Below are 19,307 nucleotides of genomic sequence, written 5' to 3'. Positions count from 1 at the left end.
AAGAAAATTTAAGAAAAAGTTCACCTTTGTATTCTTTCATTACAGATAACCATTTGGGGATGAAATCTACTTTGACAGCAGGGCAGCAAGGTACTGTTGAAAGGTGACAGCAATTCAGGGAAGACTTATTAAAGCAAATTGAACATATCAAGGCCAGTTTATAGCTAGAAGAAACAGGCTGGTTTATTGTTTAGCCAATATTTATCATTAAAATCAAGGATTATAGTAACGAGCTTTTAGGAAAATCGGAGTGGGGGAGATAGCTTTTCAAAGGCAGTTTTTAAGTGGAATGGGTAACGCTGAATATTTACAGGGTCTGAGAACTACCATATACACAAAATAAACACTTATTTTTACATTATTGTGGTTTGGTATGCTGTCTTTGCTCAGTAAATATGCTTGTAAGAAAAAGCCCAGTGGAATTTAAGTGCAGGTTTTAAAAGGATGCTAATCCAGGACATTATACCCTATATATAATACATAAAACATAATATAATCCAGGTGTTAGTACTTTTGACAAAATTTGTGTCTGATCTCAGAACCAGGAGTAATCTTTTTTTTTTTTCCTCTGAGCCCTTAATGTGAGTCCAGATTGTGTAATTATCTTTCTTCTCATTTTTTAAAACATTAGCTATTTGTAGAAGTGCTTTTCACTGCCCATAAAAATCGCCTGGAGGATTTTTAGAAAGAACAAAGGCCCAGATCCCTAGATCCCATCCCAGCTGTGTAGAATCAGAAGCAACCAGAGGTGAATGAGTTGCCAGCTTGTTCCAGGCGTGGGCATTTGTATTATGCAATTCAGCCTTAGTCCAGGCCCAGCTCTGTTGACTTGTTGACTTACTTTTGCTAAACTTAACTTATGTCATGTTGCATTATGTCCCCTTGTAAAACCACCTTCAGTTTTTGGGAAGAGGCTTAATGACAACTGAGGGCTTAACCTATGTCTTTCGTACTTAATTTTTGTGACCTAGGTTCTTGACAGAGTCACATGAGGGTTTTGGATTTTCTGACATTAGGTCCTAAAAAAGTTTTACAACAGTATTTTGCAACAGAACATACAATTTTAAACCATTTTATATACATATATACACACACACACACACAATGTACATATATACATATCTGTACTTATATATGTATATATATAAAAGTTATTTTAAAAATTACACAGAGGCCAAAACACGCTAAAGAAGTTTATTTTTAAGAGTTTCTTTTATAATGGTTTTGGCCTAAAATTATATTGAAAATAGAGACTTTCTTAGTGGAAAAAAAATCTAGATTTTTTAATAGACTGTATAATTTTTTACACATTGGTCAAGTATATTATTTTTATGAAATAGCATAATTTCGCACTACATTGGTATAAAAAAGAGCCATTGTCAATTAAGAGTAAAAAAAAAAAAAACTACCTCAGCAAGAGGATTAAATCCTAGGCTAGATTCATTTAACTTCCTACTTTACAAATACTATGTAAAGGAAACTGACAAGTTGCTGAAGAACATAATCCCAAGCAGTAATCACAAAAGTTGATGAAGCACCTTTTAAGACACCTCTACCCTGAAATGAGTGTCCAGAGGAATGTTAATTAATACTATGCTATCAAAGGTTAAATATTTACATCATGCTAAAAACATTTTAAGCTGCAGTACAGTGCTATAATTTCTCCTTTGAAGGAAAAAAGTAATAGATTGAATTTTCCTGCAGTGTTCTGAAAGGAAATAAGGTCGCTTTAAAAAAGATATTCATTGTATACTAGTGGTTTGCTTATTTTTTTCCTGAATTTTCAAGTTCCAACAGAGCATTACTCTGCACAAGGTCCTTCGGTCCAAATTCAGTGTCTCTGTTTTGATCTCTTTGTAGAAGAACTCTCTGTTCATCCATTCTTTTTGCTTGAGACCGTAAAATAAGGCTAAAAAAGTCCTCATCTGGTACTGTTGGTCCCTTTGTGGCAGCAGGTGGTGGAGCACATCTTTGATCATCTAATCTGGATCCCTAAAAATTTACAAGAAAGAGATTAAAATACAAATACTGCAGGGAAGGAGAGCACCAAGGTATGTTACGTCTGTCATTCACAACAAAACGTAGCTTTAAACATTTACTGCCTCTTAGAAATTTACTCAATCTTTAGACCTGAAACCTAGTAAGATCTTTTATTTGAAATGACTTATATAATCAGAGCATAACAAGTATTGTGTATAACAAGTATTATGAAGCCATAGCTTCATGGCTTTGGTAAGATTAGTTAAGATGCAAGGTCACCCATGTCCAAGATTATAATCTTACCGTAATAGGCATCGCCAAATACAATGTACCAAATCCTTAGGAATATCATGTGAGGTACAAAAACCCTACATCACTACCTTATAAATACTGTCTTCGGCCAAGGGTCAGCAAACTATAACCCACTGCCCACTGTTTTTGTAAACAGTACTTTCATTTCAATACCACGCTTGTTTGTTTATGAACTGTGCATGGCTGTTTGCTACAAGGGCAGAGTTGAGCAGTTGCAACAAAGGCCATAGGGCCCCGAAAAGCCTAAAATATTTTCTCTGGCCCTTTACAGAAAAAGTTTGCCTACCCTCGTCTTAGGTAATAAAATCTGTTAAGGAAATAAATAACCCAGAGTGAATTTTTCCTTCAAGTTCTGACTTACGATTCTTATTTTAGAAGTACGTCAGAAATGTTTTTGATCAAATGAAAGCACTTAAAAGTCTACAGGACAGTGTCTGGTATTGTAACTCAAGAATATGAGTAGGAATGTGATGGCTGACATCGGAGTGCCCCGTTTTGCTAGGCACTGTGCACTAACATGCCCGAGTGTTTAACCCCACCGCCCAGTAAGGGGCCGTTGCTTCCCGGATTCCTAGTCAGTGCCATCCCACCCTCCACACACACCTGGTTCACTCTTCATCATCTCTCCCGTCACGATTCGTGGTCATTTCACTGTCTTCTAAGTTTCCCCAACACTCAGGAGCTTCAGTTCCTAGACCTCCCCTCCTCTGGTGTTTCATCCTTGCCCTCTCTGCCTTATCCATTAGCTCCCATGGTCAGAGGCCAGACACAGTCATTCTCAATAACTGCACCGTCTTTGAAATCATGATTTTAAAATATCTCATGTTGACCACGGACTCCTATTTTTCCAGATCAAGCTCCCCAGTACTACCCCCAGTAAATCATTTTTAAAAAAACTGAGGTAAAATAAATATAAAATTTACCATTTTAACCATTTTTAAGTGTACAGTTCAGTATCAGGTACATTCATATTGTTGTGCAATAATCACCACCATCTCCAGAACTTTTTTCATCTTGCAAGACAAACTCTAAACCTATTAAACAACAACTCCCCATTCTCCCCTCTCTCCAGCCTCTGCAACCACCATTCTACCTTGTCACTGTTAATTGGACCACTCTAGCTCACATGAGAGGCATCAGAGTATTTGTCCTCTTGTGACTGCATATTTCTCAGCATCCATGTTGCAGAATGTTTTTAAGGCTGAAAACATTCTACTGTGTATGTACACCACATTTTGTTTACGCATTCATCTGCTGATGGACACTTGGGTTGCTTCCACCTTTTGGCTGTTGTGAATAATGCTGCTATGAATATGGGTGTACAAATATCTGTTCATGTCCCTGCTTTCAATCATACCCAGAAGTGGGACTGCGTATGATAATTCTGTTTTTAACTTTTTGATGAACTGCCATACCGTTTTCCATAGCAGCTGCACCATTTTGTATTCCCACCTGCAGTGCACAAGGGTTCCAATCTCTCCATATCCACACCAGCATTTGCTATTTTCTGCATTTTTTGGTTTGTTTTGATAGCCATCTTAATGGGCGTGAGGTGGTATCTCACTGTGGGTTTTTTTTTTTTTTTTTTAATTCGGTTGCACCAGGTCTTAGTTGTGGCATGTGAACTCTTAGTTGCGTCATGCATGGGGGATCTAGTTCCCTGACCAGGGATCGAACCGGGCCCCCTGCATTGGGAGCATGGAGTCTTATCCACTGTGCCACCAGGGAAGTCCCTCATTGTGGTTTTGATCTACATTTCTCTAATGATTTGTGATGTCAAGCATCATTTCCTGTAATTACTGGCCATTTGTATATCTTCTTTGGAGAAATATTTGGGTTCTTTGCCCACTTTTGAATCAGGTTTTTTGTTGTTGAGCTTTTGGAGTTCTCTATATTCTAGATTAATCTTTATGTTATATGATTTGCACATATTTTCTGTGGGTTGCCTTTTTGCTTTGTTGATGGTGTCCTTTGATCCATAAAAGTTTTAAGTTTTCATGAAGTCCAATTTGTCTTTTTTTCCTTCTGTTGCCTGTGCCTTTGGTGTCGTAACCCAGAAACCATAGCCAAATCCAAAGCATGAAGCTTTCCCCTTACGTTTTCTTCTAAGAGCTTTATAGTTTTTTAGCGCTTATATTTAGGACTTTGATCCACTTTGAGTTAATTTTTGTATATGGTATTAGGTAAAGGTCCAACTTAATTCTTTTGTGGATATCCTGTTTTCCCAACATCAACTGTTGATAAGACTTCCTTTCACATTGAATGGTCTTGTCACCCTTGTTGAAAATTGTTTGATAGTATATGAGAGTGTTTATTTCTGGGCTGTCTATTCAATTCCATTGGGTCTCATTATTGCTGGTATCACACTGTTTTGATTACTGTAGCTTTGTGATAAATTTTGAAATCAGGAAGTGTGAGTCCTCCAACTTTGTTGTTCTTGTTCAAGATTGTTGTGGCTATTTGGGTTTCCTTGAGATTCCATATGAATTTTAGGATGGATTTTTAAATTTTTGTAAAAAAGCATCACTGACATTTTTGATAGGGATTGCATTAAATATGTAGATCACACTCTGGGTGGTATTGACTTTAAAAAAATTTTTCACTTTATTAAATAATTGTCAGACCAGTATACTGATCTGACCATTCCTTCACTATCCCACAAATGAGGAGCGATGGGATTATGTCAGGTGTCAAAACAGTATTGACTTTTTAACAATCTTAAGTCTTCCAGTGGGAGGGACTTATGTCATATTTAATTTCTTTCAGAAATATTTTGTAGTTTTCACTGTACAAGTCTTTCACCTTCTTGGTTAATTCCTAAGTATTTTATTCTCTTTGATGCTATTGTAAGTGGAATTGTTTTCTTAATTTCCTTTTTGGACTGTTCATTATTAGTGTATAGAAACGCAACTGATTATGGATGTTGATCTTGTAACTTTCCTTCTTAGTTCTAATAGTTTTTTCGTGAAATCTATAGGATTTTCTACATATAAGACCCTGTCATCTCCAAACAGATCATTTTACTTCTTTTCCAATTTGGCTGCCTTCTGTTTCTTTTCCTTGCCTAACTGGCTAGAACTTCCAGTACTATGTTGAATATAAGTGGCAAAGTGGGCATCCATGTCTTGTTCCTGATCTTAAAAGCTTTGTCTTTTACCACTGAGTATGAAGATAGCTGTGTGTGTGTGGTTCATAAATGGTTTTTATTACATCATGGTAGTTGCCTACTATTCCTAGTTTGTTTTTTTATCATGAAGATGTGTTGAATTTTGTCAAGTGACTTTTCTGCATCAACTGAGATGACTGTGTTTTTTTCCTTCATTCTATTAATTTGGTATATTACATTGATTGATTTCCATGTGTTGAACCATCTTTGCATTCCAGGAATACATCCCATCAGGTTATGGCATATAATCCTTTTACTATGCCACTGGCTTCTGGTTGCTAGTATTTTGTTGCTAATTTTTGCATCTATATTCAAAAAGGATATTGGTCTGTAGTTTTCTTATAAAGTCTTAACTGGCTTTGGTATCAGGGCAATATTTGCCTCATAGAATGACTTAGGAATAGGAAATGTTCCCTTTTGTACAATTTTTGGAATTAGTGTTCTTTAAATATTTGGTAGAATTCACCCGTGAAGCCATCAAGTCCAGGGCTTTGCTTTTGTCAGGAGGTTTTTAATTACTGATACAATCTCCTTATGAATTATGGATCTATTTTCTATTTCTTCATCGTTCAGTCTTGGTTTTGTGTTTCTAGTTATTTGCCCATTTCATCTAGATTATCCAGCTTGTTGGCATACAGTCATTCATAGCATTCTCATATAATTCTTTTTATTTCTGTAGAATCAGTAGTAATGTCCCTGCTTTCATTTCTAATTTTAGTAATTTGAATCTTCTCTTTTTCTTAGTATAGCTAAAAGTTTGTCAATTTTGTTAATCATTTCAAAGAACCAACTTTTGATTTTGTTGATTTTCTCTATTTTTTCCTGTTCTCTGTTGTATCTGCCTCTGCTCTAATCTTTATTATTCCTTCCTTCTGCTAGTTTTAAGTTTAGTTTGTTGTTCTTTTTCTAGTTCCTTAAGTTGTAAAGTTAGGCTGTTGATCTGAGATCTTTCTTTTTTAATGTAAGCATTTACAGCTATAAATTTTCCTGAGCACTGCCTTCACTGCATCCCATAAGTTTTGGTAAATTGTGTTTTCATTTTCATTAGTCTCTAGGTTTTTTTGTGTTTTTTTAAAAAATATTTACTTAGTCTGCCCTGTGTCTTAGTTGCGGCACACAGGATCTTCCTTGCGGCACGCAGGATCTTTAGTTGTATCATGTGGACACTTGGTTGTGTGCTGGTGGGCTCTTAGTTGTGGCATGTGGACTTCTTAGTTGCATCACGTGGACACTTAGTTGCGGCATGTGGGCTTCTTTAGTTGCGGCATGCATGGGGGGATCTAGTTCCCTGATCAGAGATCGAACCCAGGCCCCCCGCATTGGGAGTGCGGAGTTTTACCCACTGGATCACTAGGGAAGTCCCTAGGTATTTTCTAATTTCCCTTTTAATTTCTTCTTTGACCCACTGGTTTAACTTCTACAAATTTGTGAATTTTCCAATTTTTCCTTCCGTTGCTTCTAACTTCATCCTATTTTGGTTGGAGAAGATACTTTGTATGGTATCTTAAGATATCTGTTGAGACTTAATTTGTGGCCTAACGTATGGTCTGTCCTGGAGAGTGTCCCATATACATGTAAGAATGTGTATTCTGTTCTGTTACGTATTATTCTAATCTGTTAGATGTAGTTGGTTTATCGTGTTGTTGTCCTCTGTTTTTTCTTATCTTCTGCTTGGTTGCCCTACCCAATAATGAGAGTGGGGATTGAAGTCTTCAACTATTATTGTAAAAACTCCATTTCTCCCTTCAGTTCTGTCAATTTTTGCTTTATATATGTTGATGGTGTGTTATTAGGTAAGTAACTTCAGCATTTCTTGAATCCACTGAGACCACTGCCACTTTTCACTTTCACACCTTTCCTTACATCCCTTCTTAGACACAGTCCAGGTTCCAAAATCTGTTACTAAAAGCACTTCCTGACATTGCTCTCCCTCTCTATCCTACTCTCCTGGCAATACAAAGCTTGATTAAATCTATCTCTCTGCTTCCTTAAGCAGCTGGTTATGACTGGAGAAAATATACAACTACACTGACCAGCCTTAGTTCCATGACTGTGAACCTCAGCACAGCTCAGCAACCCTGTTTTCCCTGGTCAGCATGCTTTTAGTTTCTCCAAGTCAACTATACTCCACTTCCTTTTTTTTTCATGATTACCATGCTCCAACCTCAATCTCTGCTAAATGGCTCTATTTTTCTTTCTTTCTTTCATTCATTCATTCTTTTGGCTGCGTCAGGTCTTAGTTGCAGCACGCAGGATCTTTTGTTGCAGTGTGCAGGCTTCTCTCTAGTTGTGGCGGCTTGTGGGCGCTGTAGTTGCACATGGGCTCTCTAGTTCTGGCATGTGGGCTTAGTTGCCCCTTGGCACGTGGGGTGTCTTTGTTCCCCGACCAGGGATCGAACCTGCATCCCCTGAATTGGAAAGCAGATTCTTAACCACTGGACCACCAAGGAAGTCCATCTATTTCTTTTTTTTTCTTTTTAATTAAGTATAGTTAATTTACAATGTTGTGTTAGTTTCTGGTGTACAGCAAAGTGATTCAGTTATATTTTCTTTTTCATATTTTTTCATTATGGTTTATTACAATATATTGAATACAGTTCACTGTGCTATACAGTAGAACCTTGTTGGTTATCTATTTTATATATAGTAGTGTGTATATGTTAATTCCAAATTCCTAATTTATCCCTCCCCCTGTCCCCTTTCTCCCCCTTGGTAACCATAAGTTTGTTTTCTATGTCTGTGAGGCTGTTTCTGTTTCATAGATAAGTTCATCTGTATCATGTTTTAGATTCCACATATAAGTGATATCATATGGTATTTGTCTTTCTCTGACTTATTTCACTTAGTATGATAATCTCTAGGTCCATCCATGTTGCTTCAAATGGCATTATTTCATTTTTTATGGCTAAGTAGTATTCCATTGTATTTATGTACCACATCTTCTTTATCCATTCATCTGTCAATGGACATTTAGGTTGTTTCCATGTCTTGGCTGTTGTAAATGGTGCTGCTATGAATGTAGGGGTGCATGTATCTTTTCAAATTAGAGTTTTCTCCAGATATATGCCCAGGAGTGGAATTGCAGGATAACAGGGTAACTCTATTTTTAGTTCTTTGTTTGTTTTAATTGAAGTATAGTTGGTTTACAGTGTTGTGCCTCTTTGCCCATTTTTGAATTGGATTGTCTTTTTTTTTTTTTTTTTTTTTTGGCTGTGCCAGGTCTTCGTTGCTGCATCGGGCTTTCTCTAGTTGTGGCGAGTGGGGGCTAACTCTTTGTTGTGGTGCATGGGCTTCTCATTGTGGTGGCTTCTCTTGTTGAGGACCATGGGTTCTAGGTGCGCAGGCTTCAGTAGTTGCAGCACGCAGGCTCTAGTAGCTGTGCTACTAGTTGCAGCACACGGGCTTCAGTAGTTGTGGCGTATGGGCTTAGTTGCTCTGCGGCATGTGGGGTCTTCCCGGACCAGGGATTGAACCCGTGTCCCCTGCATTGACAGGCGGATTCTTAACCACTGTGCCACCAGGGAAGTCCTATTTTTAGTTTATTAAGGAACCTCCAAAGCCACTGTTCTCCATAGTGGCTTTACCAATTTACATTCCTACCAACAGCGTAGGAGGGTTCCCTTTTCTCCACACCCTCTCTAGTATTTACTTTGATGATGGGATTCTGACCCGTGTGAGGCAATACCTCACTGTAGTTCTGATTGGCATTTCTCTAATAATTAGCCATGTTGAGTGTCTTTTCTTGTGCCTCTTGGCCTCTGTATGTCTTCTTTGGAGAAATGTCTGTTTAGGTCTTCTGCCTTAAATAGCTCTACTTCTTACTTTGCTAAGAAAATAAAAGCAACCAGAGATAATTCCTACTTGCTTCTACCTCCAAATCTGTACACATATACTCTGTTTTCCTTCTTACCTATGCAAAAACTGTTCTTTATCCTATACTCTTCTGCATCACTGGTTCCCCTCTCTACATGATCATTCCATCTGCAGACATGCTGTATACTAACTCTCAAAATAAGAAAAAACCCACCTATATCCTGTAACCCCTCCAACAACTCATGATTCATTTCTTTGCCTGCCTGTTTTTCTGTGTACTATCTCCCCTTTTACATTTCCCATTTTCTCAACCCACTCAGTCCTTTGCCCCCTCATGCCACTAAAACAGTATCTTTCTCAATTATAAATGTTGCCATATCTAGTAGGCTCAGCCATCATCTTACTTAGCTTCTTAGCAGCATCTGACACAGATGAACATTCCTTAAACACTTTCTTCACTTGGCTTGTACCACACTCTCCAAGTTTTCTTCCAAATCTCTGGCTGATTTCCTGCTTCAGTGGTTCATCTTCCTTTATCCAATTAGTGGTTTTCCAGTGCCCAGGGCTTAGTCTTCCTATTTCCTTATCTATTCTTTAGGTAATCTCTTTCCCAGGGCTTTAATACCAGCTATATGCTGATGACTCCTAAAGTTACTTCTCTCTGGGGCTCCAGGATTTTATTTTAATAGTGCCTATTCCACTTGAATGTCTAATTAGGTTTCCCACGTTTACATATCTAAAGTAAAACTCTTGCTTTTCTCCCCATACCTGTCTCTCCTCTGGTCTTCTCCATTTCAGTAAATGGTACCATCCGTTTACTCAGTTACTCAAGCCAAGAAGGTAGGAATCATCCTTGATTCTCTTTCTCATACCCTCCATCCAGTTTATTAACAGGTCTTGCTAACCAACCATAATTTCAAGTTATATCCCTATTCTGACCACTTATCATCACAGCTCCCAACACGCTAGTCCAAGTAACCAATATTTTTTGCCTTATTACCACATTAGTTTCCTAGCTGGTTTTCCTACTAACAAACAAACACCCTTTGCCACTACATTCTTTCAACGATGGTCAGGATGATCTCCCAGAACCCTCCAATGTCTTCCTATCACATCTGGAACATAAGACCTCATCATGGCCTACAAGAGCCTATATGATCTAGGCACTGATCACTTCTCTATCCTCATCCTGTAGCACTTTCCTCTACCCTTTACTCACTCTACACCAGTCACACTACACTGGCCACCTTGCCATTCCTTGAACCTGCTAAGCTTCTGTATCCAAGAGGGGACTTGCTGTCTCTGCATGGAACGCTCTTCCAGTAAATATGCACATGGCTGACTGCTTTACCTCATTCAGGTCTGTGTTCAAGTGTCAACCCAGAAAGGTCTTGCCTAACCACCACGTCTAAAACAGACACTCCATCAACCACCACCACCACCACCACCCCTGGTTACCCATTACCTCTTTATCTTGCTTTAATTTTCTTTATAGCAAGTATCAGTACCTGACATATACTACCTATCTATCTATCTGTACACACACACTCTTATTCAGCGTCTCTCCTGCTAAAATGTAGGATCCTTTAAAAAGCAGTGTATCCCCAATATCTAGAATAGTGCCCAGAGCATAAAAGGTGTTCGGTAATATTTTGATTGAATGAATGAGAGATCATCTCATCTTTTTATGAATGAGAAAACTGAGACATAGAACACAGAACTAGGGTTAGGCACAGGAAATGTCTCTTTTTAGTGAAAATAAGCATTATTTTTCTCATGGTCCTGTCCAAGCCATTTGAGATATTTCTTAACCACTTTGGTTAATAATTATTAAAACAGCTAAAATATGAAAGCTATCTCAATATATACATTTCTCCCAAATGGTAAGCTGTCTAGAAAGGGCCCCAGCTAGACTCTCTCCATATTAATCACTGGTTGCTTCTGATGCTATTCCGAAAATTCAGAAGAGGGGCTCTTCCTGTAGTCTCTACTACAGCTCAGAGGGAGTCATTAGCAACATCCCATCTCACCAGCCAAAAGGAACACAAAATACGAAGCGACCATAAGGGAGAAACAGTGTCTGATGGACCCCTGAATAATCAACTTATTGCCTTTCTAATACAAAATGAGCTTTTCCCAATTTAGAATCCTAATACTGCCAAAGCTCTCAACAACATCTGAGCTATATATACGGAATGACAAAAATATGCAGACATACTTGACATTTTACAAGGATGTCAAAGAAGTCTTCATCAGCCTCTTTGTTGTCATTAGTCATCAGGTGGCCAAGTACTGACTGACTGTTGTTTTGTGTCAGACGAAGCCCGGGCAAATTACTGAAACTGGCTCTCTGATCATCCAAACGGCGGCTCTGTGAGCTGGCAAGAAGGTCTAAAAACTCATCTGTGTTGGGGGACACCATGGAAACAGATGATGCTATGAATAGAGGGAAAAAAATCCAAAAATAATAAAGTTATTTAAGCATATTTATTATATACATACAATTTCTTTCTGCCTTATTCACTCCCAACACCCTTTGTGCCCTCCTGCTTTAGCTTTGTCACTGAGAGTCACTGATAGGCTGGGGCCAGACTAAATGGATGGGGAGGGAAGAATGAATCCCAGAGTGCTTCAGATGGTCCGCTTGGAGGTAATTCGGACTTGACTATATTTCCCTTTATCTAATGTCACCCAATATGTAACTTTATAAGATATGGGGCTAGATTTCAGAAGGTAACTAAATTGCTTTTCTCACATACTTTCTCAGACCAGGATGAATGGACAGTATTATTATCCCATGCCCTGGATAGGACATTCAGCTAACTAAACTTCGAGTTAAGTGCTGCTGGCAAGTCTTGGTCTGTGGGGGAGGAAGTCTTTTGGTAGCTGAAATAGAAATTTTTTTTTTTTCTTTTTTTTTTTTGGTGGTACGTGGGCCTCTCACTGTTGTGGCCTCTCCTGTTGCGGAGCACAGGCTCCAGACGCGCAGGCTCAGCAGCCATGGCTCATGGGCCCAGCCGCTCTGCAGCATGTGGGATCTTCCCGGACCGGGGCACGAACCCGTGTCCCCTGCATCGGCAGGTGGACTCTCAACCACTGCGCCACCAGGGAAGCCCGAAAATTTTAAGTAACCTATTTTAGACCTTTCAAAGGCCCGGGCAAGACTTAGCTTCTGCCATAGCCATAGGTTCCTCTTCAGTCTGTCTTGGCTTTTCTTTTTTAATCCACATATGAAGTATCTGCATTTTACATGTAATCATAAGGTATGTATAACTATAATTTTTCCCTCATTATTTTTAGTTTTTTAAAGTTAGATTTTTTCCCCCAACCCCTAGGAAACTTGGGAGGCAGTATGATATAGTTAGTAGAAAGTGCACTGGACTAGAAATACAGATAAACTTAGGGGAACTGAAACAAAACCTTGTTTGAAACTGTACAGATACCAGCGTTTCAGATATACCTTGATTCAGGCTCCTTTACCTCCTAAATTCTCAGAAATAAATCAAAAGAATATCAAATTGCAGGAGAAGCACAGATAACTTACTTTGTAGCATCATTCTGGGGGGAGTGGCAGAAGCTGCTGTTGAAGCTGATCCAGAGTTCTGTTCTTTTAAACAGCACCTCTGATCATCCATCCGATTGCTTTGAAATCGGCTCAGTAGGTCAAAGAACCCTTCATCTCCAATAGTATCTGCACTGATTTTCTAAAATATTGAGAGGAAATCTAAATATTTCAACATTATCCTTAGATCATCAATGAAACAATATCATATATACCTCAAATACAAATGGTAAACGATGAAGATTAAAAATAAAAAATTGACATTTTCTTTATACAAGATGCCAACCACTTGGTAATAAAAAGTTATTTCAATCCAACTGACAAAAAGCATTTCTAGTTATTTTTTAATCCTTGTATTCCTAAAGCTAAATAAATGTACCTCAGACTTAGGGGAACTGCTACAGATACTGAATAAATTATGCAAATATCAGTGATACAGGCATGTACCCCAGGTTCAAAGTTCAGTTCTAAGATTCTACAACAGAATTTAAGTAAACTAGTCTTTCTAAGAACTGATTAAAAGTAAGAAAGCATGTATATTTTCCTGGCATAGTGATTTCTAAGGTCTTTTACTGTATTTAAAGATTTGAAGATCCTGAAAAAATATAAACTTCAAATAAATGAATATTTGAGACAGGGGTACCAGTTATACTTTATTTGGAAAGCTTCAAAACTAAAATAACTAATGTTTAATAAAAGTAATTATTTTAGTTTTCATAATGATAGTATTATAATAGAAGTACATATATACAAACTGTTATGAGCCTTGGGAGAAGGGTGTAACTAATTCTTAAGTGAAACAGCAGAAACTTATGTGATATTTGAGTCGGTTCCTGGAGAGTGAATAAGCATTTGCAGGGTAGAGATGTTTCACACTGATTAATGCGCAATTCCAAAGCTTTGTAGTATTTAGGGGATAACGAACTGAAGGATATGCAGGGGTGGTGAAAAGGGGAGGGGAAGAAGAGACCACCATAAGGACCTCTGTATGACATACAAGTTAAAGACATCCTATGTGACATAAGAGAAGCACTGGTAATAGCCAATTTTAAGTGGTTTTGTACAGAAACAGAACTGGCCCTTCCAATTGATTGCAAGGGTTAATAATGGAAGGAAAGGGGTCAGTTCAGGTGCCTATTCCAGAAATCTGGGTAAGAGATAAAGCAGTACATTAAGAACTAAGACACAGTAGCAGAGATTTTTTTTAAAGGTGGGGGGAGGGTGGTGAGGGCAGATCTGAGTGATACAGGGATTAACTGGATGTGGTCAATGAAGGAGAGGGAGTCTAGAATGACACCCGCGTTCCTAGCTTGGGTGACAGTGTAGTATACATGGTATCCCTTTAATTGAAGTAAGGAAAACAGGAGGGCTTGAGACAGCACAATTTTTAACATGTCAAGCTTGAGGTTTGGGAATAAGTATGTACATAAGCTATAGTCAACTGTCTTAATCACTAACAAAAAGACTTTTTCCTAGGGGCAAAAAGCCTCTAATTAAAAATTCTGAATATCAAAAGACAGGCTCCAAAAATACAGACATTTTTGGTTGGGCTAAGTGGGCTTAGTTAAGACCTCAAACCTTGGACAAAGATATGCCTTCCAGATCTACAAAAATATTCTTAGACCATTTTTATATACCCCATAGTATTTTTAATAATAATAATCTCCTTTTGTTAGTCATACATGTGTAAGGAACATGTAAAAAACTGATAAAAACCAAGGCAAAGGACACTACAAGGGTGCAGATACAAAAAAAAAAAAAAAAATGCCGACAACAGGACCAACACAAATTTCTGTTAAAAAATAAAAGGCTAACAATTTTTTCAAAGGTTCTCAACTGCTTGAAAAATGGACTTGATAATTTGAAGTATCTTCTTTGTAATTTATTTTGATCTTTTTATCAGAGTGTAGGGTAGGGAGAAATACCCCTGATACCTACCAGTAAACCCATGGTATTTTTCAACTTCTAAATATTTTTTTATGTTTAATAATCTGATTTCTATGCTCACTTTTCAACAAAATCGTTTTTAACTCTATAATTTTAACAACAGAAATAAATAGAAATTGATGCATGCAGACACTTTTCATTTTAAATTAGTATTTAAAACTCCTTGAACATCTGAATTTCATTTGTTCTGACTTCTTGGCTGAGTGGAGGACATTTTCACTGGGAGACACTCTGGTGAAATGAAGTAGTATTTTTGCAAACAACAGTGACTTAAAACACAAAGAAATAATTACTACCCAAAGTAGTGGAGCAACTTATCTATGAATGGAGTAATTATAGTTTCTAGCTTTGAAGAACACAGAAAAGATAGGAAAATACAGAAGACTTCTTTGAATAACAAAGATATTTTATACTGAATATCTAAAAATATATTACAGAAGTCCAGTATGAATATAAAAAACTCAAAACACAATACTCAAAACTTATTTTAAACATACCCTTTGAGAATTTGAAATTCGATGATCGATGGAATTACTGGCATCTTGGAGAACTTTAGTGGAGGAATTAGTTTTGTATTTTTTCCCCTTCAATCTGTTGACAAAGAGGAGCTTTGCAGAAGGTTTGGCAATAAGAGGTTTTTGTTTAGCAAGAATTTCACTGTTCCAGTTTTGAACCTACACAATTATAAATGGAAAGCAGGACATGAAAAAAAAACACCAAAGCTATATATAACTGCCATTTAGTAATTGGATGTGGGGAGGGGGGTGAGTGGCTTAGATCTCTTAATATATTCCTTTTTGCCAGTATATCTCACTGTTTTCTTTTTTAATTAATTAATTAATTATCTTTGGCTGCAGTGGGTCTTCGTTGCTATGTGCGGGTCTAGTTGTGGCAAGCGGGGGCTATTCTTCGTTTTGGTGCGCGGGCTTCTCATTGCAGTGGCTTGTCTTGTTGCGAAGCATGGGCCCTAGGTACACACTTCAGTAGTTGTGGCATGCGGGCTCAGTAGTTGTGGCTCATGGGCTCTAGAGCGCAGGCTCAGTAGTTGCAGCGCACGGGCTTAGTTGTTCTGTGGCATGTGGTATCTTCCCAGACCAGGGCTCAAACCAGTGTCCCCTGCACTGGCAGGCAGATTCTTAATCACTGCGCCACCAGGAAAGTCCCTAACTCACTGTTTTCAACAGCTTGTACCAAATGTGTGTTATGGATTTCTCATTAATTAAAATGGAGGTTTTTAAAAACCTAAGAAAAGAAAACAAAGTTTGCAAAAAGTCCATAAAAATAAAATATAAATGGTCAGAGAAGAAGCCAAAGTTTTATTCTTGATATGAGTTACTTAGAAATCTGTTACAACTGGAAATTTTGGATGTATGTAGAATTTATAACCCTAAAAAATAACATCTAAAACTTACACAGCAGTAGTAATCTTTTGTTGATAAAACTGTACTGAACTCTTTGACTTTATTATGACTTCCAAACAGGAAGTTAGGGACTTCCCTGTTGGTCCAGTGGTTAAGAACCCATCTTCCAATGCAGGGGATGCGGGTTTGATCCCTGGTCAGGGAGCTAAGATCCCACATGCCACAGGGCAACTAAGCCCACATGCTGCAACTACTGAGCACACAGGCCACAACTAGAGAGGCCACGTGCCACAACGAGGAGCCCATATGCCTCAGCTAAGAAACAAGGCAGCCAAAACTAAAACAAATAAATAAATATTTATTATGAGGTAAAAAAAAAATCACAAAGAACTAATTCCACTTAAACATATTTTAAATTAGACATAAGCTTTATCATCATTAGGCTCGGAAAATTACAGGGTTGAATCTGGTCAGCTTCTCATGGAATTTACTGTTGGTACCACTACAGATGCACCAAATTAATTTTGCTGCTTATTACTAGTTTCCTACCTACTAGAAAAATGAAGGAGATCTAAATTGACTTAAGTTTTTTGTGTTCTGTTTTTTTTAAAAAAATAATCTATAGATTTAAGGATTTGAGAACCACTCACCAATATAAGAGGTAAATATATGGGGGAAATCATAAAGCCCTTCAGAAGTTAACCAGAAGTTTTAAAAAAACTGTAACTGTTTGGAATAAAAAAATATTGGATATTAGTTCAAATCAGATGTTGGTCTTATGAAGACTACTTACACAAAAAATGTCAATATTAAAAAATAATATGCCTATTATAATAGGGCAGAAGAATATTTCATTACATGGAAAGATGTTGATATATTACTATGTCTTATAAAATAGTATCTATAATATGATATTCATATGAAAATGCAAGACAAATAAATACAAAAACATTAATTTTGGTTACTACTGGGAGGTGGGATTACTGATAATTTTAATTTCCTTGTTGGAAGTTTCCAAAGTTACTACAATAAACACATTTTATAAAAAGTGTTTCAAGAAATACACCATAAAGGAGTAAGAGCATACCTTAACAATGTAAAATTAAGATAAATGGAGGTAGAAGAAAGCAGCCTAGATTTGTTCTTCAATAACCTTTTTCCAATTATAAAGCCCCTTCTCTGTTACTTAAAAAAAAAAACCTAGAGAAGATGCATCTTGAACAGTTATTCCTTTGTTAAAAAAATGCTTTTCAAAAATGCAGCTAAAAACACTAGCTTGATCATACATATCATTAATCTTGCCAATAATGTTGCTGTTATTTAGTTGAAAAAAGCTTCCTAATCCTTTTCTGATTTTCCTGTTCTTCTTTTAATTAAAAAAACAAAGTAATGCATGTACGTGGTAAAATAGTAAAATCTTCAAACAGTTCAAAATAGTATATAAAAGTGTTTCTCCTAACCCAGACAGCAATTCTCTTCCCAGAGGCAATCGTTACTAGGAAGTATCTTATATATTATTCCAGAAATGTCTTATGCATCTACAAAGGATATATATGCATAAAACTTTTCTTAAACAGATGGCAGCATTCCATACACATTATTTTTGCATTGTACTCGATTCTTTTCAAAGGAAAATGTTAAAGTGATACCCATATATGACAAGACTTATTTAAATTAAAAGTTGCTAAAATATTTTGTTATAATTGTTCAAGAAATAAAAACTGCCAACCTTTTCTGGTGTTAACTTCATAAGTTCCATGTTTTCCATACTGTGTCGGCGTCCAAACTTGGGGCGTGCACCTTTGTAAAAAAAAGTTAAGTAAGCCAGGGAGCCCTTAAGACTGAAAATTCAGCATCACTGTGTTATTCAAATTTAAAGTCTGCTACAAAAACCCACATGGAAGGAGGAAACATGTATTCTTTCAAGAATAATAATTTTCCACACCAACTAAATTAAAATAAAATATACACTCCCTCTAAAACGTTTTGATGTAAGGAAGTTAACGTTTTGGTTGGAAACTAACTTTGGTTACTAACTACCCCTTAATTTAGAAAGGCATTTTTATAATAACTGGTTTTATATGATACACACAACCCAAACAAACTGTAGAGAGGTTTAAGTAAGTAGAAACATAAGGAAAACATAAGGCCTTCAAGTTTGAGGTAAGAACCAAAATAACATCCCAATACTTTATTAGTAATCTTCTGAGTTACCCGTTTCCATTTTAAGATCTCATTAGATGACAGATTTACTGCCAGTCAGGAAAAAAGTTAAATAAAAAGATCTTCAAAATATTTTTTCAAAATGTTGTCATTAAATATGAAGAACTTTCATACCCATTCAATCTTTAATATTTTAAAAGGCATAATATAAGAAATACATGATACCTGATAGCCAGCTTCAGAAATAAACCACGGGGTGGGTGAGGGGTGCCTTCAAGATGGCGGAGGAGTAAGATGTGGAGATCCCCTTCCTCCCCACAAATACATCAGAAATACATCTACATGTGGAACAACTCCTACAGAACACCTACTTAACTTTGGCAGAAGACCTAAGACTTCCCAAAAGGCAAGAAACATCCCCACGTACCTGGGTAGGGCAAAAGAAAAAAGAAAAACAGAGACAAAAGAATAGGGACGGGACCTGCACCAGTGGGAGGGAGCTGTGAAGGAGGAAAGGTTTCCACACACTAGGAAGCCCCTTCAGTGGCGGAGACGGGGGCGGGGGTGGCGGGGGAGAAGCTTCAGAGCCACGGAGGAGAGCACAGCAACAGGGGTGTCGAGGGCAAAGCAGAGAGATTCCCGCACAGAGGATCGGTGCCGACCAGCACTCACCAGCCCCAGAGCCTTCTCTGCTCACCTGCTGGGGCAGGTGGAGGCTGGGAGCTGAGCTCGGGCTTTGGAGGTCGGATCCCAGGGAGAGGACTGGGGTTGGCTGCGTGAACACAGCCTGAAGGGGGCTAGTGCACCACAGCTCGCCGGGAGGGAGTCCAGGAAAAAGTCTGGACCTGCCTAAGAGTCAAGAGACCATTGTTTCGGGGTGTGCAAGGAGAAGGGATTCAGAGCACTGCCTAAACAAGCTCCAGAGACGGGTCCCAGCCGCAGCTATCAGCATGGACAGCAGAGGTGGACATGAGACGCTAAGGCTGCTCTTGCAGCCACCAAG

The 19,307-nt window shown here is 37.8% G+C and overlaps 1 protein-coding gene across 1 annotated transcript in view; it reads right to left on the bottom strand.

Annotated features, from left to right (window-relative positions):
- Positions 1-1,180: 1,180 nt before the first annotated feature.
- GPSM2 (G protein signaling modulator 2) overlaps positions 1,181-19,307 on the bottom strand; it is a gene marked incomplete at its 5' end in the record, with an annotated part of 48,930 nt that continues 30,803 nt past the window's right edge. Inside the window, 5 exons of the mRNA XM_079726269.1 lie at positions 1,181-1,992; positions 11,490-11,707; positions 12,816-12,975; positions 15,278-15,454; positions 17,871-17,941. Coding sequence (XP_079582395.1) covers positions 1,765-1,992; positions 11,490-11,707; positions 12,816-12,975; positions 15,278-15,454; positions 17,871-17,941 — 854 coding nt within the window. The 3' untranslated portion in view covers positions 1,181-1,764. The remainder of the gene's footprint in view (positions 1,993-11,489; positions 11,708-12,815; positions 12,976-15,277; positions 15,455-17,870; positions 17,942-19,307) is intronic.

Source organism: Hyperoodon ampullatus (genome assembly GCF_949752795.1).
Source record: "Hyperoodon ampullatus genome assembly, chromosome: 2".
Taxonomy (NCBI): Eukaryota; Metazoa; Chordata; class Mammalia; order Artiodactyla; family Ziphiidae; genus Hyperoodon; species Hyperoodon ampullatus.
This window is presented reverse-complemented; position numbering and strand designations above follow the sequence as displayed.